Source organism: Vulpes lagopus, chromosome 7 (genome assembly GCF_018345385.1).
Source record: "Vulpes lagopus strain Blue_001 chromosome 7, ASM1834538v1, whole genome shotgun sequence".
NCBI lineage: Eukaryota > Metazoa > Chordata > Mammalia > Carnivora > Canidae > Vulpes > Vulpes lagopus.
This window is the reverse complement of record NC_054830.1, coordinates 58589508-58615392: the sequence shown is the minus strand read 5'-3', so window position 1 is coordinate 58615392 and position 25885 is coordinate 58589508. Positions and strand designations below refer to the sequence as shown.

The 25885-nt window shown below is 47.1% G+C and overlaps 1 protein-coding gene across 5 annotated transcripts in view; it reads left to right on the top strand.

The window, feature by feature from the left end:
• CNTRL (centriolin) overlaps positions 1-25541 on the top strand; it is a 79954-nt gene extending 54413 nt beyond the window's left edge. Inside the window, exons 24-45 of one of the 5 annotated variants that reach the window (XM_041762522.1) lie at positions 1544-1733; positions 2819-3132; positions 4584-4789; positions 6811-7003; positions 9936-10066; positions 10197-10337; positions 10439-10565; positions 11363-11527; positions 12283-12442; positions 14024-14139; positions 14216-14433; positions 16633-16790; positions 18423-18496; positions 19658-19846; positions 20267-20492; positions 21744-21949; positions 22305-22445; positions 23000-23272; positions 23359-23421; positions 23997-24203; positions 24536-24627; positions 24786-25482. In XM_041762522.1, the coding sequence (XP_041618456.1) occupies positions 1544-1733; positions 2819-3132; positions 4584-4789; positions 6811-7003; positions 9936-10066; positions 10197-10337; positions 10439-10565; positions 11363-11527; positions 12283-12442; positions 14024-14139; positions 14216-14433; positions 16633-16790; positions 18423-18496; positions 19658-19846; positions 20267-20492; positions 21744-21949; positions 22305-22445; positions 23000-23272; positions 23359-23421; positions 23997-24203; positions 24536-24592 (3555 nt within the window). In that variant the 3' untranslated portion in view covers positions 24593-24627; positions 24786-25482. Of the gene's footprint in view, positions 1-1543; positions 1734-2818; positions 3133-4583; positions 4790-6810; positions 7004-9935; positions 10067-10196; positions 10338-10438; positions 10566-11362; positions 11528-12282; positions 12443-14023; positions 14140-14215; positions 14434-16632; positions 16791-18422; positions 18497-19657; positions 19847-20266; positions 20493-21743; positions 21950-22304; positions 22446-22999; positions 23273-23358; positions 23422-23996; positions 24204-24535; positions 24628-24785 lie in introns of all 5 variants that reach the window. The other 4 variants (XM_041762524.1, XM_041762527.1, XM_041762526.1 and 1 more) reach the window with 4 other exon arrangements.
• Positions 25542-25885: the final 344 nt, after the last annotated feature.

Genomic DNA, 25885 nt, shown 5'->3' with positions numbered 1-25885 from the left:
TTTTCTTGAAGGAAATGTGACAATATTCTCCCAATTTGTGAAGAAGGTGTCAAGAGCAATATGTCTAGACTAAGCCATGCATTGAGTTTCTTAAGTGTTTCTAATATTTGAGATGAAAGTAGGGCCTTCTCAGGAATATTGCCATTGCCCACTCTTGCTCAGATGGTATGTCATGGGTCCCTGATAGAAGATCCTGCAAAGGGATAAGGTGATGGGCGCAGAGGGCCTGTTGTAAATGGGTATAAAATTGTGCAGAGGCTAACAGAAAACGGGGCCCCTAGATTTCATTTGATTTTAGCCAACCTTTCATCTTGTGTTCACTGAAATCTAAGTCAGGTGCTACATGGGGTGCCATGATAAATGGTTTAGCCCTTGCTCTCAAAGACATTACAACACTGTTGTCATTACAACAGTGGCATGCACATGATGACAGTCTTGATCTATGTGCTTTGCTTATAGAGAAGTGTTAGGGATTCCTCCCATGGGGAAGCTGGGGAAAGAAGACTTCACACACCGTCATGAAGTCAGCACTTAGTGCTCAAGGCATGGGCTTTTAGAAGGGAGGAAATGTGTGGAAGGGGAGAGTTGGTTTAGCCGTGGTGAGTCGCCATGTGGGGCTGGATGGTTGGATGGGAATGATGAAAGGTGAGTCTGGAAAAGTAGATTGAGCTCATGCTTTTGAAAAGGGCCTCACAATCTCTTGCAGTGACCTGAGGAAGCCTTGGGAACCAAGGCTGTGTGTAATGTGATCAGAGCCAGAGTGTAGGAAGGATGATTGGGCTGAGTGTGGGGGCCTGACTTGCAGCAGGTGAACTCGGGGTGGTGGGGGTGGGGACGTGGAGCTGTATGAACTCATTCCGTGAGGGACAGCACCCAGAGCTGGATGTGCGGGAGACAAAAAGTCAGGGGCTTGGGGCTTGAAGGTGGTAAGTGAGGAGAGGACGGTAAATGGCCCGCATCCAGAACAGAGGGGCTGGGTGACATGCTGCTAGAATCAGCTGGCAGGCAGCAGCCGGGGAGAAGTGACTCGGACGCACTAGGATCCCAGGGCTGTGTAGACTTAACCAGAATCCACACATCCTTGACAACCAGGGCTGGAGGGGGAAGCTGTGGAGGCTAGATGTTGTAACATTGTAAGGCTGAGCTGGCAAGGGTCTGGAAAATAGACCTATTTATGACTGGGAAGGAAGGAGGGGAGCAGAGTAGAGCTTTGCAGCCACACCAGGCTCCCAGGACAAGAGCCTGATAATACCCCAGAGGGCCTTGGAAATTCATTTCATGGGTTGACCATCAGGGTCCAGGCAAGAGAGGGAAACCACCAGGAAAGACGAGAACTGGCGAAGAGAGGCTGACACTTAGGTGGTTTACCTGAGACTGTAATCGTGTCTTGCTTCTGTCTGAAAAATGAGAATTCCGATCTATGACAGGAAACGAATTCTTTCTCAACTTTGCTACATCTCAACTTTGTTCTAGACTTTGGCATTTCTCCAGCTCAGCCTATTCATTTCAAATAAGTAAGGGGCTCTTCTCTCATTTATTTTAGGTTTCCAGCCACAGTTCCCAGGCCACCAAGGACTCTGGTGTTGGCCTAAAGTACACAGCCTCCACTCCAGTTAGAAAACCACATCGTGGACGGCAGGATGGAAAGGAGAACAGTGGGCCTCCACCTGCCTCAGGATACTGGGTGTATTCTCCTATCAGGAGTGGGTTACATAAATCGTTCTCAAATAGAGGTAAGTTAAATCACGGGAGGGAAGTTTCGCTTCTCATTTATTGGTTGCCTGAAACCCATAAGATATAGTCCAGGCTCCTTAGCTGGCTCTGCAAGGCCCTCCTTGCTGTGGCCTTGGCCAGTGCCCTCTTGTCTCCCCTCCCATTACTGTCCTGCAGGTCAGCCGTCTAGCATCCTAAGATACCCATAGCATGCCATGTTCCTCTTACCTCCAGAAGGTACACCTCTAGGTTTTAAACCTTGTGTTTGGAATGTGCTTCTAACTTCCTCTCCCAAACCTATTCCTGCTCAACCTTCAACAAGACTCAGGGCCTCAAACAGCACTCCTCTACGGAGCCACCTTCCGCCCCGCTTGACCCAGGCCACCTGAGTGGCTTCTTCACCTGCACTCCTGGAGCAAGGCAGTTGCTTACATCCTTGTATCGTGGCATTGATTAGCTTGACTAGAATGAAGTGTCATAGGTCCAGGAGGAAGAGTGACCCTTGAAGTGAATCCTAGCTCTTTCACTATGTTGCTGTGTGATCCTAGGCAAATTATGTCGTTCCTCTGAAAGTGTTGAGTGTAAAATAGGAGTATCACCTTTGGAGAATTTGTTTATTCAGGAGCTGCTTATTGAGTGCCTGCCTGCTGTGTGCTAGGCTGTTGTCATCAGTGATAAATGTAGATCCCGCTTGTCAGGGAGACAAGCAGGAGAGCCAGCAGCTTAGAGAGAGCCATGCATCATGGTCGTGGAAGTGCTGAGAGCTGAGGTTCTTACCGCTCATCTCTCTGCATCTCTTTTGGTCTCTGCTGTAGCCTGAAGCAGGCACCCAAATGGTTGCTGAATAAAATGAACAAATGAAGACAGAAAAAAAAGCGAATCAAGAGATAGGCGTGGGAAAAACTCAAGTATCAGCCACTGAAAATAACATGAATGAATCCTTGTTTTGGTCTGCTTTTCAAAAGTGCTTTTGACCTTTTTTTGCAAAGTTTCATTCTTAGGTCTCAAGGATTTGGACCTTAATTTAAATGCTGCTCGTCTTTACTAAATTTGTTTACCTAATAAGCCACAGGAGCAAAACACTCTTCTGTTTTCTTTTTTTAAGACGCAGGCAGTGGAGGAGATAGCCAGGAAGAGAGCGAGCTAGATGACCAAGAAGACCACCCATTTGTTCCTCCTCCTGGATACATGATGTACACCGTGTTTCCTGATGGTTCTCCTGTACCCCAGGGCATGGCCCTGTATGCACCCCCTCCTCCCTTCCCCAACAATAGCCAGCCTCTTGACCTTGGCACTGTTATTTATGGCCCACCTCCTGTTGGGGCTCCCATCGTGTATGGGCCTCCACCTCCCAACTTCTCCGTACCCCTCATCCCCGTGGGTGTGCTGCACTGCAATGTCCCAGAACACCATAACTTGGTAAGTGGAAAGACGTAAGACCTGCTCCCACACTGCTCCCATGGGAGACTGAATATGGTTATGTGTGTAATGACATGAACTCTCTACGAATGGATTATGTCCCAAGTGTGTTTGTAAGGTTGAATGTTTAGAATGGAGCAAGCATTGATTAAAATACTCTGGTCAAAGGTGAGGGTACCAGGCCAGTCTGCAAACATGTCCAACCATCTCATAACAAAATGCTTTCAGTCCAGAAATTAACCATTTTTGGAGACTTTGTTGTATGTTTTTCTGTTGAAAAGTATTGATATGTACGTGTAGGTCTATTCATGTAGTAATGGCTGCATTTGCACACACATGGATACATACACGTGTGTGCTTGTGTATCCACACATAGGAGCATACAGCAAGGCTGTGGTGGGGATTACCTCTGGGTGGTGAGATTCATGATTATTTTTTTATTTTCATAATTGTTATTATACACAGATTTCATACTTTGTTTTTCACGTTTCACATCAGGCATTTCCCCACGGTTTTACAAATGTTTTTAAAAGCCGTATTTTAATGATCGCGTAACATTTCTTCTTTGTAGGAAGTATCGTTAACTGTGTGAATTCTTAGTATATTTCATATGCTTACCCTAAGGCTAGATTTCAGAAAATGATTACTTCCTAGTCACTAGCTTGCTTTAGACCTCTGGTTCTAAAGAACTACGAAATGCACTATGAACTCCTCCTTCAAACTCTATAGAGACCTAGAGCTCTTTAGCTTTTCCGTTTCCTCCCAGCAGAGTGAGAGGAAGACAAGGACTAGGACAGTCGGTCAGACTAGTTGCCGAGGGCCTGCCTGCACGTGCTCCCGGAGTTGACAGGGTAGTCACTCGCGTGGCCCTGCCATGCATCGGCACGTGTGTTCACCACGGTGCCATCCGCTCGGCATGTGGTCCCCCCTTAAGCAGCTTCTGTTACCTGCCAGTGGTTCCCCGCTCTTCTCTCCTTTTCTCGCATGCCTCCTAGACCTCTGTGCATTTGTGCCTGTTGTTTCTTCGGCTTTGATCTTCCCCATGTCATCTATTCCTCAGAGCCCAGGCACGACCCCTCTCCCTCTGGGCAGCCTTCCAGACCACTCCCCTCCCCTGTGCCCGGAGGAGAGAGAGACCTCTGTTCTGTCCCTTCTGCTCTTGCTGACCCCTGGAGGTAGAGATTATACATAAGAGGTGCTTGGTGAATGTGTACTGACCTTAGCGGGGCTGATGGGAAAGTTAAAAGCTCTGTTAGTTCATCAGTTTCATCTGTGGGATGTGAAAAATTGGCTTGGTTTAATTTTTCTTTTCATTCTCAAGTCTTAGAAGCTAGCTACCGCCATTTTCATGTGGTTGGTAGCCCTACGAGCACAGTTAATTACAGCTTTTTGCAAGAAGGAAGAGGACCATCTGGTCATGTTCACAGTACTGCATTTTTTTCTTTGTTCAGGAGAATGAAGTTTCTAGATTAGAAGACATAATGCAGCATTTAAAATCTGGGAAACGGGAACAGTGCATGAAAGCACCCAAGCAGCAGTCGGAGAAAGAACTCGCAGAGCTGCAGCATAACATTGATGGTCTTTTGCAAGAGAAGAAAGACTTAGAGCATGAAGTAGAAGAATTACATAGAACCATCCAAAAACATCAACAGCGAAAGTAACTATTATTAGCCGTTTTATCTTAATAATTCTGATGAATACGGTATTGGCTCATTAAGGTGACCCAAATCAGTGTTGTCCAGCAGAACTCCCTGTGATCCTGGAAATGCTGTAGCCCTTTGCCATCTAGAACAGTGGTCACTAGCACATGTACCTGTCGAGCGCTTGAAATGTGGCTAGTGGAAGTAAGGAACAGAGTGGAATTTACGTTAAAATAACAGCTGTGGGGTGACCCCCAGGCTGCACAGCACAAGTCTCGTTCTCTTGGCCAGGAATCCACATCAGCTCTTCTTGGAGGCCTTCGTGGAGAAGGGCATTGCCATCTGCCCTCCCCAGTGACCCTGGCTAAAAACATGCGAGCTGTCCTCTGCTCCTCTTTCCCTGCTTCCCCAAACCTCCAGCTGGTGTCCAGGTCCTACAAATAGGCACACACAGCTGTCAAGCTGGTCTCCTTTATCACTGCTGCCCTGGTCTTTAATCATGTGTCAACCTCAGTCGTGATAATAGCTTCCCCGTTGGCCTCCCGCATCCAGCCCCCTCTCCAATTCTGTCCTTCACATAGCTACGGATCTGAGCCTGCCCCTCTCCCATCTGTCTTTACAGGTGAAGGTCAGGGATCCCCTCTCACATAAAGCCTTTCTCATCTGTGGCTCCCGCAGTTTGGGGTTGGCAACCTTGGGCATCGCACTGTTCACACCACGACGTAAGGAGCCCAGGGTCGGTAGCTGAGCCTCTCTCTTTGTGCACCAGCATCGGGCACAGGGTCCATTAACAAATGCAGTATCTGCTGAGTGCGTCAGATGGATAGAAGCCCATTTTCTGCAATAGCCCATGAGTTAGGATGGTTCCCCAGTGTTTTGTTGTGTAAGCCAGACTGGTCCAGGCACCAAGGTTGGGGGAAGATCTGTGGCGGTCACAGAGGTGAGTGAGCTCTAGTCTCAGCCTTCTTGGAGCTCACATGTGACTGGCTAGTAGACCTGGCAGGGAAAAGCAAGGGTCAGACCAAGAGAAGATGGGGACTAGATGTTTGAGGGTTTCAAAGATGATCATGCTGTTACTTTTGTAGGTATGTGATGGGGGAGAGGGTTTTTATTGTGAGGTTTTTGGAGGGAGGATAGTAAAGCAGTGGAATCACCACTTCTTTTTCTAGGCATAAAAGTATAGTAAATGATCATTGTAAGAGATTTGGATAACATAACATGTCCAAAGAAGAAAGTAAAGATCATCTGTGTGCTTTCATGTAAAGAGAAAGAATCTGTTAATATGTTGGTAAATTTATTTTCATGTTTTTCTGTCATAGTTTCATTTTCAAGTAATTTTGACATGTTAGCCTTGAGTTAGTCAATCCTGTGTCTTGCTTTCTGATTTGTCAAATATTGTCACTATAATTTTACTCCAGCAAAACAGGAAATCACAAAATTAGGTAGTCTTTGAGGCAGCTGGTGAGCTACGACTTGAAAGATAGTTTCAAGGGAATGGGTGATTATCATGGTAGTAGTTTATTTTTATACCACAGAAGAATAGAAATATCAACATCGTCTTGACAAATGCTTACTCTCCAAAAAAAGAAAGAAAATAACTACATCATACTTTATACGTACTGTGCACTTAGTGTCAGCAGTATACCATGTTTTTTAAAAAGATTTATGTAATTATTAGAGAGAGCGTGAGCATGTGCATGCATGCCGGGGGTGGGGGGAGAGGCAGAGGCCGAGGGTGAGAGAGAATCTCAGACTCCCTACTGAGTGCAGAGCCTGATGCAGGGCTTGATCCTAAGACCCTGAGATCAGACCTGAGCTAAAACCAAGAATTGGATGCTTAACTGGGCTGTTGACGTGCTCCCACCAGTCACCATGTTGAATAAAAGGGTAAACATAGGCCTGAACATGATCCAATGTAGCTGTCTCTCTCTCCCACCACTTCTCATATGAAACGAGAAAATCATCATACATCTTTTTATCAGGCTGCAAGTGTCTGTATCGTCTACATTTTAAGTGTCTTAATGTGTGTGTTTTTTAGAGATTTCATTGATGGAAACGTTGAGAGTCTTGTGAGTGATCTAGAAATAGAGAAGTCACTCAAACACCATGAAGATATTGTCGATGAAATTGAATGTATTGAGAGGACCCTTCTGAAGCGCCGTGCAGAGCTCAGGGAAGCCGACCGGCTGCTGACGGAGGCTGAAAGTGAACTTTCATGCACAAAAGAGAAAGTATGTTCTGTTGTGGTTTGGGGTGAGGCAGCTTACTGTCGGCAGTCTGAAGGACGAGAAAGAAAACATGATGAGAACGCAGTCGTCCAAGGCAGACAGTTGGGTTCTGGGCTGCAGTCTGCTAGTTAAGGAGTTGTGAGAATTTGGGCAAGCCACCCAAGTCCCCATCTTTGCTCTCCTAATCTATCAATTCAGGCCAAGAATACCAAGGCTGCTCACTAAGGGTTAAATGAAGTAGCATATATATATATTTTTTTTTTTTTTTTAAATAAAGATTTTATTTATTTATTTGAGAGAGAGCATGCACACAAGAGTTGGGGGGAGGGGCAGAGGGAGAAGCAGACTCCTCACTGAGCCAGGGAGCCGAATGTGGGACTCGATCCCAGGACCAGTGGGATCGTGACCTGAGCTGAAGGCAGATGCTTAACTGACTGAGCCACCTGGGTGGCTCTAAATGAAGTAGCATATTGAAAGCTGCTGAAGTCACTAACGCACTTCACTTCCTTACCCTGTGTGTTTCTTTTTTAAATTATTTGGCTTTTGGATCTCTGTATTAAATAGGTCAGTCTTCTATTCTTCTAAAACAGCAGTGGATCTCAGAAGACTTTTTCCTTCTATTACTTTGTTCTCCAACTTGATATAAAATAAAATATTTTTTGGTCTGAGGTAGTGTTCTTGAGACTTCAACAGAAGGAAATCAAGAGGGAAAAGGAGCTACCTTTCTTTTTTTTTTTTTTTTTTTTTTTTTTATTTATGATAGTCACAGAGAGAGAGAGAGAGAGGCAGAGACACAGGCAGAGGGAGAAGCAGGCTCCATGCACCGGGAGCCCGACGTGGGATTCGATCCCAGGTCTCCAGGATCGCGCCCTGGGCCAAAGGCAGGCGCCAAACCGCTGCGCCACCCAGGGATCCCTGGAGCTACCTTTCATTGGGCCTCTACTCTACTATGTTTTATAAATAGTGCTTCATTTCACTTTCCTGGCAGCCCTGGAGGGCAGTGGCTAGCCCAGGTCGCCTAGCCCAGGGTCGCACAGCTCAAGTTCTGCCTCGCCAAGAGAGCTTGCTTAGTTTGAGGAGAATTCCAGCGTAAAGAAGTCCCAGACCCACGTGGAGCATCTCAGGAACTACTATTTTTATGTTGTTATCTCAACATGGATGGATCTAAATGAACAGAAATCTATTACCCAGGAACCGAAACGAAGGATGTATTAGAGAAAGTCTGAGTGATGGCTTTAATAAGAATGGAAAAACATCCTAGTGTCTCTTCAGATGATCAGTTCCTCCTTCTACATGTTAGATGATTGTGAGCAGGACTAGAGAGGAATTTATCACCGGGATAGAAAAGAAAATTAATGATCCGGTAGTAGGCAGAGATCGTAAGTGAACTGCAGCTAGTAAGTTCTTCCTCCTTCCTCCTCCCAAAACAACTCAGGGAGGCAGCTTGCTGCGAGGGAGGAGGATGGAAGAGAGTGGTGGTTTATAACCTAACGTAGAAAGAGACCGAAGACTTAGAGATGGGACTTTGCAGAGCACACGGTGCATTTTGTCCAGTACTTTGTTGTCGAAGCTGACCGAGCCCAGCATGCTGACATGGGAGGAAGTCCGGTGAAGCACCGGCTGCTACAAATGGATAAAGGAGACGTGGTTTATATTCGAGGCGGATACCAGTCTGCCGTCACAAGATGAAACCTTAACCATTTGCGATGATGTGGATGGAACTGGAGAGTATTCTGCTAAGCGAAATAAGTGAGTCAGAGAAAGACAATTACCGTAGGATTTCACTCACGTGTGGAATTTAAGAAACAAAGCCGATGACCGTAGGAGAAGGGAGGGAAGAATAAAATAAGACAAAAACAGAGGGGGAGATAAACCGTAAGAGATGCTGAGCTCTAGGAAACAAACTGAGGGTCGCTGGAGGGGAGGGGGGTGGGTGGATGGGGTCACTGGGTGACGGGCATGACTGAGGGCACATGATGGAACGAGCACTGGGTGCTGTGTGCAACTGAGGAATCTCTGACCTCTACCTCTGAAACTGAGAATACACTATACGTTAATTAACTTAAAAAATAGCTGTTTGGGAGCTTGCCGACCCTTTTGCATCCACACGAGGTATTTAGTAGACTAGTTTAACAGAAGCCTGTGACTTTAGTGCAAGCGCAGAACCCGAGTGTTTTGCCTGAAGGTGAGTCACTGCTCAGCGAAGTGCAAACCAGACACTATTTTTGGACCTTTGATGACATCGTTTTAAGCCTCTTATTTTAGAGAGAAAAAGGAAACCAAGTTGATACAAAAGAAAACTAATCATGTGTTTTTGAAAAGGAAAAAAAAAAAAATCTGTTTTGGCCATATCCTGTATGGGAAGATTTTTAAATCAACAAAAATATTTAGTATTTGTGTTTCTCATCCATAAACGAATCATCTTTAATAAAGTTTTATGTAGCATGATAATACAGCACAGCAGTTATCTCTTTGAGGAGGAAATATTGGTAAAATCGGTTTGTTGTTCCTGGAAATATTTTTAATTAAAAAAATAGCGTAACAATTTATAGATTATTTTTAAGTAAAAAGATTCATAGCCTCCTAGAGTGCTTCTGCCATTTTAAATTTATTTTTTTTCAGCCAACGTAATATCACTAACATTCTTCCATTTTAAAGGCTACACAGTATTCCATTGTGCTGATGCATTATCATTTAATCTATTATTTGTCAAGTTGTATATCAATATACAATGAACATTTTTGTGCAGTAGTTTTTTTTACTCCTCTGAATTCTTTTCTGAGAATTGGAGAGTCAAAGTGAATGAACATTTTAATCAGTCTTTTTGGATTGCCTTGTTGTTTTCCAAAAGAGTTGTACCAACCTACACCCCCCGCCAATGGCTGTGAGGGAGTATGGTAACTGAATTGCTTTTAACGAGAGTGCCTTTTTTTAGACAAAACATGCTGTTGAGAAGTTCACTGATGCCAAGAGAAATTTATTGCAAACTGAGAAAGATGCTGAGGAGTTAGAAAGGAGAGCCCAGGAAACTGCCATTAACCTCGTCAAAGCCGACCAGCAGCTGAGGTAGGTGGAGTCCCTCAGCTATTCCATGAGATTCATGAGAAGTTTGGTTCTAAAAGGATAATAATTGCCTAATGATGAATAATGCAGGTTAAGTCTAAGGGGCCTTGGAGAATAAAGCAGTGTGTTTCAGATTGCTCCAGGCTGACACGAAGGATTTGGAGCAGCACAAAATGGAGCAAGAGGAAATCTTGAAAGAAATAAACAAAGTTGTTGCAGCAAAAGACTCAGACTTCCAGAGCCTAAACAAGAAGAAGGAAGTACTGACAGGAGAGTAAGTACAGCCTGTGTCGGGCTTAAGGGGCTCATGGTGGAAGACAGCTCTAGGGGTTCAGCCTCACTTCAGATCTGGTCTAGTACTGCTGGTGTTTGTAGGCTGCAGAAACTCCAGAAGGACATTGAGACTGCACGGCACAATGAGGATCAGCACCTGCAGGTCCTTAAAGAGTCGGAGACCCTCCTGCAGGCCAAGAAAGCGGAGCTGGAAAATCTGAAAAGTCAGGTATGGCAACAGGTGCCTTGAAGAACCAGTTCGTGCTGCTTTGAAACCTATATCATTTATAATCATCCTATATAGTTATAAAAAAGTAATGTATGTCTGATGGTAGAAAAGACTGGAAAATACAAGATAAGATATAAAGCATAAATGAAGCTGTATCTCCTAGTGATTAAGAGTAGAATCCAACCCAAATTTGAATCCCAACTCAATAGATTGTTAAGTGAAAGAAGTGAGTCTCAAAACAGGATACATCCTGAGATCACTTATGCTAAATGTGTTTATGAACACTTGTATTTTTAGTCTATATCAAAGCACAAAAGCAGTCATCTGATAAGGGGGCATTATGAATATTTTGTTTTCTCCCTTTTGCATGTCTATATTTTCTGTTTTTTTACATAAAAAAGTGTGTGCTGTCCTTAAAATTGTAAGTCATTTTTAAATTTACAGAATGCATAAATCCCTGCCTGACTTCCATTGCCAAGGCAGTTGTTGAATGGAATAGGGTATAGATATGGAAGTATTTTGAAAAGCATAACTTGAGGGATAATTCTTATTATCATATTGTTTTTCCTATGATTTGAGTGCTTTTATGTATGTGAACTCAAGATCTTTGTTAGATATTTTATGCATGCACCCCCGGCCTGGCCCTCCTCACTCCTGCGGCTGGGATCATTACAGTTAGGCTCTCTCCTAACTGCCCCCACTACCCTTAGCTGGACCCAATAGTCTCCATCACAGCAAGCACTGAAGGTTGCATGGCCTTTGTCAAGCTTTGCGTTCTTCCCTGTTCTTGAATCCAGGTGTCAGGACAGCAGCAGGAGATGGCCGTCTTGGACAGGGAGTTAGGACACAAGAAGGAAGAGCTGCATCTCCTCCAGGAAAGCATGGTCCAGGCCAAAGCTGACCTCCAGGAAGCGCTGAGACTAGGAGAAAGCGAAGTAACTGAGAAGTGCAATCACATTAGGGTGTGTTTTTCACTGGGTTTTCTTAAGAGTCCTAGGATGACGTAGATTTATTTTGAGATATTTTAACTGGTTCCCCCTCCAAATGCAAATACAGATTCCAGAATCTCGACCCCTCTGTACTATCAGTTTGATGTGGTGGTACGCATCCGGGTGGTGGCTGCGGCGGTAGCTCTCCCACAGAGGTTCTCTGTCTCTGTGCCTCTCTCGTACCATTTCTTCTCCAGGAATTTCTTCTGGGGAATGTCCAGCTCCTACCCTTTCTTCATCGTTCAGCTTCATGCCACTAAGAAGACTTCCTGACTTGGAAGGAGTCTCTCTCTCCTGAGTCTGGGGGCACTCTGCACATTTCCTAGGGCATCTTAGTCTTTCAGGATCGTGTTTATGATCCTTGCCTAATTTCTCCCAAGGTGCTCAGACTCTAGAGGGTAGGAGATGTATCAGAGTCAGCCTTTTCTCTAACGCATTGCCCTGCACTTAGTGAATACTGCGTATGCATTTTAAATGAAGGCAATGTGTGCCTTCCTTATTTCTGTTATACAGAAATATGTTAGTTTAAAATAAAATACTGTGTGGTTCTTGACATAAAAGGCAAAATTGAACTGGTTTCCGGATCAGAATTGTGAAATTTTTGTGAGATAGTTAATAAAAAAAATTGATTTCAGTGTAATTTTGAGTCATAATTTTGTGGAACAGAGTTGACTTTTCTTTCTTTCTTTCTTTCTTTTTTTTTTTTTTTTTTTTTTTTTTTTGCGTAGGAAGTAAAATCTCTTCTGGAAGAACTCAGTTTTCAGAAAGGAGAACTGAATGTCCAGATCAGTGAAAAAAAAACTCAACTTGCACTCATAAAGCAGGAAATTGAAAAAGAGGAAGACAATCTTCAGGTAGTTTTAGGGCAAATGTCTAAACATAAAACTGGTAAGTTTAAAGGAGAACAATCCTATAAATTTAGTTTGAGTTTGGAAATGTCTCTATTCCAGATCACAGAAAAAATACAAATGGTGAAATAAACTTAAAGTTCGACTTTGTTACAATGAATAAGGAAAAGCAGCATCATAAGAGGAATGTGATATTTTCTGCCATTCAAATTGATGAAATTTATTTAAGAGCAAAATAGTCATAATCATTCCAACCATGGTGTGGAGAAGGAAGACCACTTAACAGGCTGTTTAATAGAAAAATAAATTGGACCAATCCCCCAGTGTTTCCATTCTGAAAAGTCACACCTATTGAACCATTTAGCCCATTTCTGGTTACCGAGAGAGGGCAGGCATTCATATACATTGCAGCAATATTGTATTTATTTATTTAGTAAGTAAGTATTTCCTTGTCTCACAAGTTAAGCTGGCTGAATTGGATACTTGCTGCAAAATTTATATCAATAAAATTTGGAAACTTGGCCAATTTTAAAGCCATACTTTAAACATTTAATGGCATACAAAAATGCTGATGGAAAGACTGAAGAAATAGATGTAAAACTGAATATAGAACATAGTCCCAGTTTGTTTTGAAAATGTGTGTGCCTGTGTGTGCGCATGTGCACGTGTGCACCTCACCTGCACACTTGAATGTGCACGCGCCCTCCTAGAAGGAAATACATCAAAATCCAGTAGTGATCATCTTTGGATGGTGGGATAATAGTGGGTTTTCATTTTTCATTTTTTTCTTTTTACTTTTTTCTTGAAATATTCTATAGTGAGCAAATATTTGTATAATCAATACTTAAAAACCTATTATTTTAAAAGATAAAAAGTTGTTATCTGAGTTCAGCTTATGTATTTTAACATTTTTCCTATTTATTTTTTTTAAAGATTTTTATTTATTTGAGAGAGAGGGAGACAGAGCACAAGCATTGGGGAGGGACAGAAGGAGAGGGAGAGGCAGGCTCCCGCCTGAGCCTGAGCCGGGAGCCCAAAGTGGGGCTTGATCCCAGGACCCCAGCATCAGGACCTGAGCTGAAGGCAGATGTTTAACCAGCTGAGGCACTCAGGTGTCCCTCTCCTAGTTATTTTTTATTAAAATTCATTTAGATAGAGTAATTGCTCTTAGAGCTAGATCTTTGTAATCTTTTATTAAAATTTTTTAACAAATTAATAAGTTTAACATTAATAAGTTAATGTTTAGCAGTATTTTAAAGGATTTTTTTTTCTTCATTAAAATACAGTTAGTTCCAGGGCGCCTGGTTGGCTCAGTGGGTTAAGTGTCTGCCTTGGGCTCAGATCATGATCTTAGAGTCCTGGGATCGAGCCCCACTTTGGGCTCCCTGCTCAGTGGGTAGTCTGTTTCTGCCTCTGCTCTCCCCACTCTTGAGCGCTCTCTCTCTCTCTCTCTCAAGTAAATAAAATCTTTAAAAAAAAGTACAGTTAGGTCCTTTAATTCAACACAATATATATGTTTTGATGGCCTGTTATTTCTTTTTCAACAGCATTATATTCTGTTTCATTTTGTAAATGTTTCCAACTTCATATAATAGCATGGACCATGCTCTGTTCCTCTTAGAACTAAAGAATATTCTGGACATGTTGCAACTTGAAAACAATGAGCTGCAAGGTTTGAAGCTCCAACACGACCAAAAGATGTCTGAATTAGAGAAGACTCGGGTTGAAGTGCTGGAGGTAATAAAGCCGTTATACCCTTAGCCAACTGCAGTCTTTCTCTGGGCATGTGTGAGTTCCCTTTTATCTGATTTAGGAGAAACTGGAATTAGAGAGTCTGCAGCAGGCAGCCCTGCGACAAAGAGGGGAGATAGAGTGGCAGAAGCAGCTCCTCCAGAGGAACACACAGGAAGTAGAGCGGATGACTGCTGAGACCCGAGCATTACAGTCGTGTGTTGAGTCTTTGTGCAAAGAAAAGCAAGATCTCGAAGAAAAACAGGACAGCTGGGAAAAGAAGTTGGCACAGACCACACGGTGAGAGCAAAAACCAATAGGCTTGTAAGATCCCTTCCTGAAGGCTAAAGCATGATAATGCACGCCGTAAAAAAAGAGTGGAAAATGGAGAAAAGGAGAAGAATAAATACTCCGTGAATTCAGTATCACAGTACAGCTCACCAGTAGCATTTCTGGGTGTATTTACTTTTAGGCTCCCCCCCCCACCCAAAGCACTTTATAAAATAACGTGTTGTAGATTTTTTTTTTTTTTTTTTTTTAGGTGAAATAAATGCTGGAAGATACAACTTAGAAAATTGGAGGGGGATCCCTGTTTATGGGTAGAAAGGCAGTACTGTTAAGATCCAGTTCTCTTCAAGTTGATACATAGATTCAGAACAATCACAGTCAAAATCCCAACAAACTTTTAAAATAGAAATTGACAGGTTCTGAAATTCATGTGGAAATGCAAAGGATGGACATAGGATAGAATCTAAAATTTTATAGCTGTGGCACCAAAACAACCTTGAAACAGAACTAAAGTTTAGGTCTAACAGTACCTGATTTCAAAACTCAGTATACAGCTGTGGTAATCAAAACACCGGTACTGGCGTAAAGATAGAAAAAGCAATCAGTGAACAGAGAATCGAAGGTCCAAAGTGCACAAACCAGTGCACAAACCAGTGTGGGCAACCAATTTTGACAGAGATGCAAAGGTCTCTTTTTCTATAGAGAAAAGGTGGTATTTTCAAAAAATATTGCTGAAACAGTTGCATATCCAAAATCCCAAAAATGAACTTCAGCCCACACCCATACCGTTCTTTAAAATTACCTTAAAATGGGCCATTTACATGAATGCAAAGCCTTAAATATAATAAAACTTCTAGGAAAAAATGGGAAAAAAAACCTTTGTGACCTCGGGTTAAACACCCAAAGCATGGTCCAAAAGAAAAAATTAGTAAAATTGAACTTCATCAAAATTTAAAACTTCTCCTCAAAAGACACTGTTAAGATAATGAAAAGACTGTCACACATTGGGAGAAGAATCTTTGCAACCACAAATTTTCAATACACAATACACAATAACGAGCTTGTGCCCAGAGAATATATATACAAAGAATTCTCTTAAGTCAATTATGAGAAACCAAACAATCCAGTTTTTCAAATGGGCAAAAGATTTGAACAGACATTTCACTTAAGATGAATGGATGGCAGATAAACACACAAAAAGATGCTCAGCATCATTAACTGTTAGGAAAATGCAAATATAAACCATGATGGGATATCATTACACACCTATTAGAAGGGCCAGATGCTGGCTTGGAACTTTCAGACACAATTGGGAGGGTAAAATGTTAGACCACTTTGGAGAAAAATCTGTCAGTTATTTAGAAACTCTTACATACATTTACCAGAAGAGCTAGCCATTCCACTCCTAGTTATTTTTTCATGAGAATTGAAAGCATATGTTCATACAGGGAATGATGTACTTTAATGTTCATAGCAGCTTTGACCTGGACGCAACCTAAATGTCCATCAGCTCGTGAAGGAGTAGACAAATTATAGTATATCCTTAGCGTAGAGTATTATTCAGCAATAAAAAGGGAGTGCAGTATTGGTACAACACCATGGACCAATCTCAAAGTGACTGTGCTCGAAAAAAGCCACACAAAAACAAGCCCATACTGTATGACTCCGATCATGTAAGAGACAGCTCACGCACGCCTGTTTTTTGGACAATTGTATTTCCTGCTTTTCACTAATCAGAAGGTAGCGATTTATTTTAATCACCAGATTTTTAGAATTCTGCGTGCTATCTATATTAAGGGTTTTATTTATTCAAGAGACAGAGTGAGTAAGAGAGAGCACAGGAGCAGGAGCAGAGGGAGAAGCAGACTCCACACTGAGCAGGGAGCCTGATGTGGGGCTCGATCCCAAGACCTCAGGATCATGACCTGAGCTGAAGGCAGCACTTAACCGACTGAGCCACCCAGGCACACCACTCTCCACATTTTTATCCCTGATTTTTATAAAACTTTAGTGAGTCGTTTTTCAAAAAACTCCTGTTGAGAAAGCTGAAAGTAAGATATCTTTTGAAAATGAGTTGAAGAACCTTAAATTTTGTCAAGATTCATAATCACTCGTGGTCCGTAACTACACTGTGAAAGTGTCACACGTGTGTCTTGTGTGTGCTTGAACATTTCGTGTTTGGTGGTGTGACTTACTCTTCTGGCCTGGTAGGGTTCTAGCAGCTGCGGAAGAGGACAGCAAGATGGAGCGGGCACACTTAGAAAAGTTGGAACTGGACGCCAGGAAGCTGCAGCAGGAGTTGGAACAACGAAACAGGGAGAAGCTCTCCCTGCATCAAGACCTGACAGTGGTGCAGCAGCAGCTACAAGGTGTGGGGGTGGGGGTGGGGGGCTCTTTCCTTCTGTCCTTTGCTTCCCCTTCCCCTTCCCGTCCCGTTATTTTTTACTGAGTATACAGCCTTTTGTTTTTTTCCAGATTTGGAGTCTATTATACAAGGATGAGAAGTCAGATTTTATAGGCTAAAAATATTCCCTTATCAAAACTATATTAACACTTTCATAAACTATACAGAAAGTTAGTGAGACAGACGTGCACATTTGTAGAACTGCAGGACAGTAATGCCAGATCCCTGGGGAGGGGGCTCCAGGCACAACCGCATTTGTATGCGAGTACACAGGGGCCGTGTCTAGGCGTGCACACTCAGGACGGATGCCTGTCCACTTACCTGCTTTTTGGAGCAGACGTTTACCTTCCTCATCCACCAGCTGTTGGGGAAGGACGCAGGCCCTTGTTCAGGGAGGGTTTCCCAGTGGCCCTCCTCCATCATCATACCTGGAATCAGGAGTTTCTGCAGCCTCTGCTCTTTTTCACGTCTTGCTGAGGCAGAGTCTTGAAAAACAAAACCAGAACTCAGCTGTTCCCAGAAGAAATGTTAATCAAAGATCATCCCCACGGGGACTGCTGTCCATTCCGATGGAAACCGTCTTTGCCCCTTGGTCCCTGCCTCCTGGGTTCTTTTAATTGTTGGCTTTTCTTATTATCCAAATAATTCATGCTAATGGGTATGGGATTTATTTTAGAAGTGACAGAAATGTTCTAAAATTAGGTTGTAGCGATGTTTGCACAGCTCTGTGAATATACTTAAAGCCAGTGAATTGCATACTTTAAAATGGGTGAAATGCATCGTATGTGAATTATATCTCAGTAATGCTATTTAAAAAATTAGTTCATGTTCCTTAAAGAACAATTTAAAAACATAAGCAAAAAGAAGAAATAAAAGTTACTATTGACCTCACCCCTCAGAGCTAATTCCTGTTGACAGTGTGGTGATTATCCTTCCAGAGTTTTCCTTCAGGGTGTGTGTGTGTGTGTGTATAGTTCTAAAACAAAAAACAAAGATGCAGATAATACCTTTATTACCAAATCTTGGTAATTATTCATGATTAGAAGTTAACTAAATAATTCTAACAATGTTCTTTTGAACACTTTCTGTGTCTTAGACAAGATGCAAGGATTTTATATGCATTTTTTAATTAATCCTTGCCATATTTTTATGAGATAGAAACTGTTTCACCCATTTACAGATGAGGAAACTTAAGCTTAGTTTCCTTGTGACTTAAGTGAGAAATGACTTCCTCAAGGACCTAGAGGTGGTTAGTGACAAAGCCAGCATGCACATAAGATCTTTTCCCAGATTGTCTCCCTTTATATTTCTAGCAGCAGTGTAGAAGGTTTTCATTTTTAAACCATGCACATCATCAACCCTGGGTATTATCTATAATTTTTTTTATTATGAAGGTTTTGAACATGTAAATCTAAAAACCTGAGCTCCAAGCCCAGGTTGTACATGTTAACTCTTTCTTTTGATCTTTTAATAAGATGGTACAGCGTAGCCATACCTTTAACAGAAGTTTACATTCAGTTCCTACTTTTTTTGAGGGCTGATGGGAATTTAGAAAATGCATACAAGTATTTATGTAATGTAAATGTTATTTCTGTAGAAAAACAAGAAGCAGTAAACTCATTACAGAAGGAACTAGCTGATGTCCAGGAGCATTTGGACCTAGCAGAACAGGTAAACTTAATCAATGTAATCTTCTGGTTGTATCTTGAAGGCCTGCAGACAATTGGTTAAAATAACAAATCAGGTAGGTTGGTTCCTTTTCATACCTGCAGGTCTCATAGGGCCGTTGATGTAACACAGTCATCTGTCCACAAAACTTTGGGTGCAGAGCAGTGATGTTCTCATTTATTTTAGCCCCAGAACTCTTGATTCAAAGTTCTACTCAAAGGTAATAAGGAAGATGGTGGCTAGACCAGAGCCTAAAACCTCGGCCAGCCCCCTGTGGGGGCTCCAGGCACCAGACGGACCATGTCTTATCCGTGGCACAGACCAGGCCTCCAGAGGCCGGGCTTAGACTTGGTCGCTTATTGAGCAGCAGAGGAACGGCCAACTTCAGAGTAACCGGCCTGCATCTTGTCAGATGTTCGGTGGAGCTGATTCTCGACCCTTCCACTTCTTATAGTCTCCTTGAAGATAACCGAGTGTTGTCCAGTGAGAATAGTGCTATATAATTTGAGTTTCAAAGGACCTCAAGCAAGTTCTGGGCCTCGGTTTCCACACCATGTAAATTAGAGGTTGGATTAGACCTCTGAATCCTTCCAGCTGCCTTTAGGACTCAGTGTTTCTGAGATGTCTAGAACAAAGTATTCCATCTTTAAAAGCTTCTTACATGAGCTCTAATGAATATTTTCTGTGTTGTTAGAAATACAGTAATGTTTTCAAAAATGTTTAATTTGGGTTCCTTGCAGAAAAAAGAATTTATTTTGTCATTTTTTCAGCCCACAAAAATGTCCCAAATAGTAACAACACCATGACTTTTAGGTTCATTTTCCATTAGAATTAAGCCTTATTCACAGCTCTCCGTAATCTTCCTAGCACTCTTGGAGGTGGGTGTTGTTTATTCCCACCTCAGTGACGAAGCAACTAAAGTTCAGAAGAACTGGGCCTCTTAGGTTGTGACATCTTCTGTCATCTTACTTTTCAGATACTAAAAAGAGGAAAAGCTGATGATTAAATTGTAGTCTGGGTGCCTTAAAATAAGTTTGTTGGGATAATAAAGGATGTGGGACTTTGGTGCCTGTTGTGTCAGACTTGGCTGATACCAGGAGGGGCACTGGCAGCCCCAGAACAGAAGGCTTTGTGGGTAGTTTCCATTTGTTCTTTCACATACAGGAGGTGCTCCGCACCACCAAGCGCAAGGACGCACTGCTCAGCGAACAGACCAGGCTCGAGAAGGACGTGGGTGAATGGATGAAGAAGTTTGAAGACTGCCAGAAAGAAGGGGAGACAAAGCAGCAACAGCTTCAAGGGCTTCAGAAGGAGATTGAAGGAAACGAGGCGAAGCTCGCCCAACAAGAAATGGTACTACACGTTTATGACTTTACAGCAAGGATCCCAGTGTCACTCGGGTGAGCTTTTCCCGGGCAGAGGCTGTGCAGAGGATCCCCCCGTGGGGCTAGCTCCCTGGGCTACCCGCTTAGCCGGGAGGGATCTTACCCCGCGCTCTGACTCTCTGGGGAGTAGTGTCTATGGACCATTAAGACCACAGAACGCCGGTCCCGTAGAGAATCTGGATGGCGCCAGGCCACCCGCTGCACGAACCCCCTCTCGAGCCGGCGGGGAGCTGTTGGCACAGTTGCCTCGGTAAAGGGAACTCCCGGTCTGTCCCTGTGAGCCTCTCCTGCTTTCTCTTGAGCTGGAACCTGGCTAGTGTCCATGACGGTTCCCTCATTGGGACATGCTGTGTTTGTTCTTTTATGACTAAGGTGGTTCTCTATTAAGATGTTTCAGAGACTCCAGAAAGAGCGAGAATGTGAAGAAAAAAAGTTAGAAGCTAGTAAAGTGACTCTGAAGGAGCAGCAGCAACAGCTGGAAAAGGAATTGATGGAGCAGAAAGGCAAGCTGGACCAGGTGCTCGCTAAGCTCTTGGCGGCTGAGGAGCGTGTCAGGACCTTGCAGGAGGAGGGAAGGTGGAGCGAGACCCTGGAGAAGACGCTCTCCCAGACCAGTACGTGTTCCCGAACATGGCGCTGCGGGGGGGCGGGGCACGCTGGTTGTCTTGTCAGGTGTATCGAGGAGACCCAGAGCCTGGCCATGGCCCAGAGGTGCGCCGGGAGGAATGCCCAGTTGGTGGATCCTGCTAGCCCGTGAGAGGTGACAACAGGCGCAGAGGCACAGGGCATTTGTCTTTTGTGGAAATGGGATCTGATTCTGAGACTGTGAGGTCTTTGACTTCACCATATTGCCACCTTCGAGAATGTTGCCACAGGGAGAGACGTTAAGGCAAAGGAATTCCAGAAGGCACTTTGAAGGCTTTCGCTGAAGCACACTGTTTTGAGCTTAGGAAACAATGATCCATTTCATCTCAGCCAATCAGAAAACAATATTACCAATTCTGTCTGGGTCCCAATTGGACGTCGTGAATGGTACCAAAATACTAGGTACTTGCTGTCGTGTCGGTTGGCTCCCTCTTGAGCCGTGTATCCGTGACACTGACGTGGGAATCCAGGGTAAATGATTGTTCCCACATCAGTAAATGATCTTTTCTCTTTCTTACTTCGGGGTTTAATAATGCTCAGAAAATGTTCTTTTCCCTGCGGTGGCCTCAGTGAAAGGGTTAGGACTCCTAATTTTTCCCCGCAACTCTTGGTCCATTCAGACCCAACCATTTCGTGGTGAAAGTGAAACTCGCCAGATGTGCTGAGTCTGTCCACAGCAGACATGTGGAAGTGAAGTCTACACGGGGTGTTGCTCCAAAGAGCGTGATTAGAAACATGGATTTTACGTCACGGTTCTTTTTAAGCACAACTTACCGAGTCCTCACCGTGTGCTTCCTACATGTTTGCCTACAAGATTCCCATTGAACACTGGGAAGTAGGCGCCTCCTGTAGAAGACCGGGCTCGTGCCCGTGATCTTTCCACCGAGCTGCCTCCCGTGAAGGAGGGGTGTCGGCGCACCTCCCTGGGTTAGCGGTCAGGCGCACAGAAAGCCTTTCAGTCGTGTGCGCATGTGCCCTGCCCCTGGGATCGTTCTCCCTGGTCTCACGCTCAGAGGGAAGGCAGGAGCTGTGTGTCGCTCCGGAACCGGCCCTGCAGGACCCAGCTGTGCCAGGAGCCCCCTTCCTGTGGGCCTCTTTCTGGGGTGATGTGGGTCGGGGCACGTAGAAGACCCGGGGAGCCGGCGTGGGTGGCACGCCATGACGCAGCCCGCCCGCAGCCCACCCAGGGCCTCTGGCTAAACTGAAAATGCTCATTTCAGAGCGACAGCTTTCAGAACGGGAGCAGCAGTTACTGGCCAAGTCAGACGAGCTGCTGGCCCTGCAGAAGGAGACGGACTCCATGAGGGCGGACTTCAGCCTCTTGCGGAACCAGTTCCTGACGGAAAGAAAGAAAGCCGAGAAGCAGGTGGCCAGCCTGAAGGAAGCCCTTAAGATCCAGCGGAGCCAGCTGGAGAAGAACCTTCTGGTGAGTGCCTGCTGCCCTGCAGCCTCCGAGGAAATAATGCATTTAGATTTTTAAACTAAAGCTCGCTGCTTCTGAGCGTCGAGAAAACAAATCACCTGTCCACCCAGTCCCTACGCAAAGGTCGGTTCTGGTGTATTTGCGTGCACAACTCCGTCTTGGAGCTGGTGGTAGGTTTGCCCACGTCTGGGGGAGCCCAGCTGGCAGGAGCAGGGGCCATGTGAGCCGGCCACGTGGGCACAAAGGCGAGAGCAGCACCCCCCCCCCCCCCGCGCTGGGGGGGGGGGGCGTGCGGTTGGGAGAGAAGGCTCTGGAGACCTTTTTGTCCATCGTTGCCCTCCCCCTCCCCCTTCGCTAGGAGCAAAAGCAGGAGAACAGCTGCATGCAGAGGGAGATGGCAACCATCGAACAGGTGGCCCAGGACAACCACGAGCGGGCCCGGCGCCTGATGAGGGAGCTCAACCAGATGCAGCGCGAGTACATGGAGCTCAGGAAACAGGTGCGCCCCCGGGGCCACGCTCCCCCCTTCCCCGCTCCCCCGGTGCCCTCCCCGCTGGGCTCCGTCGGACAGGTTGCCCTTCTTGGATAGTTCTTTTCACAGGAGTATTTCTTCATGGAGATTGTCAAAGCCGAGGATGACAATGTCCTTTAAGTGAAATGTGTTTGTAGACTTGAAATTTAGAAATGCACCTCCACAAGGAAACAGCATTTGTACTTTTAAAATCCCCCTAAGTTCAGCAAGTTCCCTCCGTATGTTAGTTTTCAGAAGAAAAACGGCAGTTCTTCATGAAATTTTACCACGTCCAAGAGAACTGTGTTGAAATGTTAGATTTTATGCCAGAAACAAGTCATTGTGGCCCAAATCCCCAGGAAGGAAGAGCTGACCCCGGGAGAAAGCCCCGTTCCCGTCATGGAGCCAGGCTGAGGGCAGGTGACGCTTAGACTGGGGGAGTCTGGTCCTGGGTGGAAAGTTCCACAAGCACGTGACACAGGAGACCGTTCACTTCCCAGGGGTCCCCGACTTCACCTGATGGTATTTGACTCACTCCTCAGATGACAAACCAAAAGGATTTGGAAAGAAGACAGATGGAAATCAGTGATGCGATGCAGACACTTAAATCTGAGGTGAAAGATGAAATCCGAGCCAGCCTGAAGAATCTCAACCAGTTTCTTCCAGAACTGCCAGCGGACCTGGAGGCCCTTCTGGAAAGGAATGAGAACCTTGGCGGAGGCTTGGAGAGCTTGAAAGAGAATTTCCCGTTTACCGTGAGCGACAGACCATCATCTTGCGAAGAGAAACTGAATTTTGGTCAGGCTCACGTGGCGGTAAGGCTGCGCCCGCGGCCCCCTGAGCTTGGGGGGCGGGGGGGGGGGCTGCGGGGACTCTGATGTGTCCCTCCCCCCTGGAAAAGGATGAACAGTGGCGGGGAGAGGCACTCCGGGAGAGGCTGCGCCACCGCGAGGACCGGCTCAAGGTTGCCCTAGAACAGTAGGAGGTGCTGGGGTGGGGGGGCTTGGGCTCAGAGCTGGGCACCGCCTGGTGAGTGGCAGGGGTCCCAGGGGTCCCATGGGTCCGTTCGAAGCGGGGCGACGCTGCTTTGCCTCGCTCACACCTGAGGCCTTGGGACAGGAAAGCGCCGCGGTGGTATCAGAGGGCCCGGTGGTTGAGAGGCTGCGGACCTAGAGGGCGGCTTGGGCGTCTCCGGGAGGCCGCTGGGCCGGAACACGTGGCGCCTGGGAGCCCGTGAGGCCCACGGGGCCGCTCCCCTGTGGGCAGCCTTCGGGGTGTAGGGTGCAGCCTCAGTGGTGCCCCAAGATCTGGGGTTAAGGCTGTAGGTGACATGCGGTGGGGGGGGTGGGGGGGGCAGCGACGTGCTCGGTGTGAGGCCGAGGGCTCCTCAGATGGGAGTTGGTCATGGGGTTGGCTCCGGGGGCCTGGGAGGTGGCTCTGGGGCCGCCCCTGGGTGTCCCTTGGAGGCGCAGGTGATGCACAGCCCCGGGGAGCCCGGAGGGGAGGGGAACCGCCTGCCTCACGCCGTCCGGCCTCCAGGCCCAGCTCCGCCGCTGCATGTCCAAGCAGGCCGAGGTGCTGAGCGAGGGCCGGCGGCGCACGGAGGGCTCCCTGCACAGCCTGCGGCGGCAGGTGGACGCCCTGGGCGAGCTGGTCACCAGCACCTCGGGGGACTCCGCGTCCACCCGCAGCCTGTCGCGCACGGAGGGCTCCCTCGCCGAGGACGGCCCGCCGCGGCCCAGCCAGGTGAGCGCGAGCCCCGTCGCCCTGCGGGTCCCCGGGGGCAGGTGTGTGGGTGGCGGCGGGGCCCTGGGCCCGGGGCTCCAGGGCTTGGTGTGTGCGGCGCCTGCGGGCGCAGGCGGCGTGAGGGAGCTGCACGTGCCGGGGTCAGGCGGCAGCGGCCGAGGTGGAGGACGGGGCGGGGGGCGGGGGCCGCAGCGGAGGCAGGAAGGGCCTTTCCCGACACCGACACCACCGGAACCACAGAGAAGCGGAGGCCCCCGACGGGAGGGGGCGGGGCGGGGCGGGGCGGGGCGCAGCGAGGGGAGGCCTCCCGAGCCTTGTCTCCCGCCCTGCAGAGCTCCCGGCGGCTCCCCCGAGGCCCGTCGCCGCGGCTGGACGCGCACCGACCCTGAGGACCCTGAGGACCCTGAGGCCCGGCGTCCCCGCGGTACGTGCTGCCTCCCGGAGCCCCGCTGAGCGCGTCCTGCCGTCACCTAAGCTTCTCCTGGATGACGAGGCGCCGGGACGCCCCCTCCCCCCCCGCGACCCCCGGCAGCCGCCCCGGCGCCCTCGGCCCCGCCAACACGGTGGCTCTTGCTGTGGCAGGGACGCTTCCTCCGCGGACACCAGGCTCACGGGAAGGCGCGTCCATGCGGGAAGAGCCGCGTCCATGCGGGAAGAGCCGCGAGCGGAACCCGGATGCCCGGGCTGGTCTCTGGGCCTGGAAAACGTGTTGCCGTAAAAGCAGCGCCCGCGGCTGCGGACGTGAAGCCCCGAACTGGTAAACTCGGCGGCTGCGGGGCCAGTGTACTCAGGACTTTTCTCACGGAGACCGTCACGTTTTATTTTTGGAAATCTATTTTCATAGGAAAATAAAAGATAAAAGCGCCTGTCACGTGCAGTTACGTTTCTTGGATGTGCACAAAGGCCTCGGACCCCGCGCGGAGGGCGCCGCTGTCAGGCCGGGATCGGGGCTTGTCCTCAACCAGAAACACTCCTTGGTGGGAAATCAGCAGAGTCTGACCTGGTGGGAAGTTCAAACCGTTGGACTTTTAAATTTTTGAGCCACTGTCATTAATGGCTCAGCATCAGGCTCTGCAAATACGTAATTTCCCTAAAAACAAGAATAGCAGCTGTCGGGGAAGAGCCGCTCCCGGTCCGCGGCCCACACCCAGCTTTAGGGTCCTCCCCGGCCGTGGCTGCCACGGGCGGTCCGCGCAGCCCCCTCCCCCATTCTCGTCTTCTCCCCCCTTCCTACTACCCCCCCCCCGGGGGGGCTCCTGCTCCCGCCGGGCTCCCCAGGCCTGGGCCGTCAGATCCGGGGTGAACGGGACCCACGCGCACACAGGAGGTCCTGGGAGGCGTCTGTTTCGGAAATAAAACCGGCCCCGGGGTCTTGCGCTCCGCACACTTCACAGCCACCGGCCCGGTGCGGAGCGAGCGTGCAGGACCCTCTCGTGCCAGGGGGCCGGCCTCTCCCGCCAGTGCGACGGGAGCATCACCAGCCCCAGGGAAGGCCCCCAGGGCGCGTTACCGCCCACGCTGAACGCGCCAACGGGGTGAACAGGCAGCCGCGGCGCCCCGGGGCAGAGGGCAGGAGACCGCCCCTCCCCGCCGGGTGTTCCACGCGCGAGTAGCAGAACCGGCCCAGGCAGTCGGGGAGGTCAGCCTCGGGCACCGCTGCGGTCGCCGGCGCGAGCGAACAT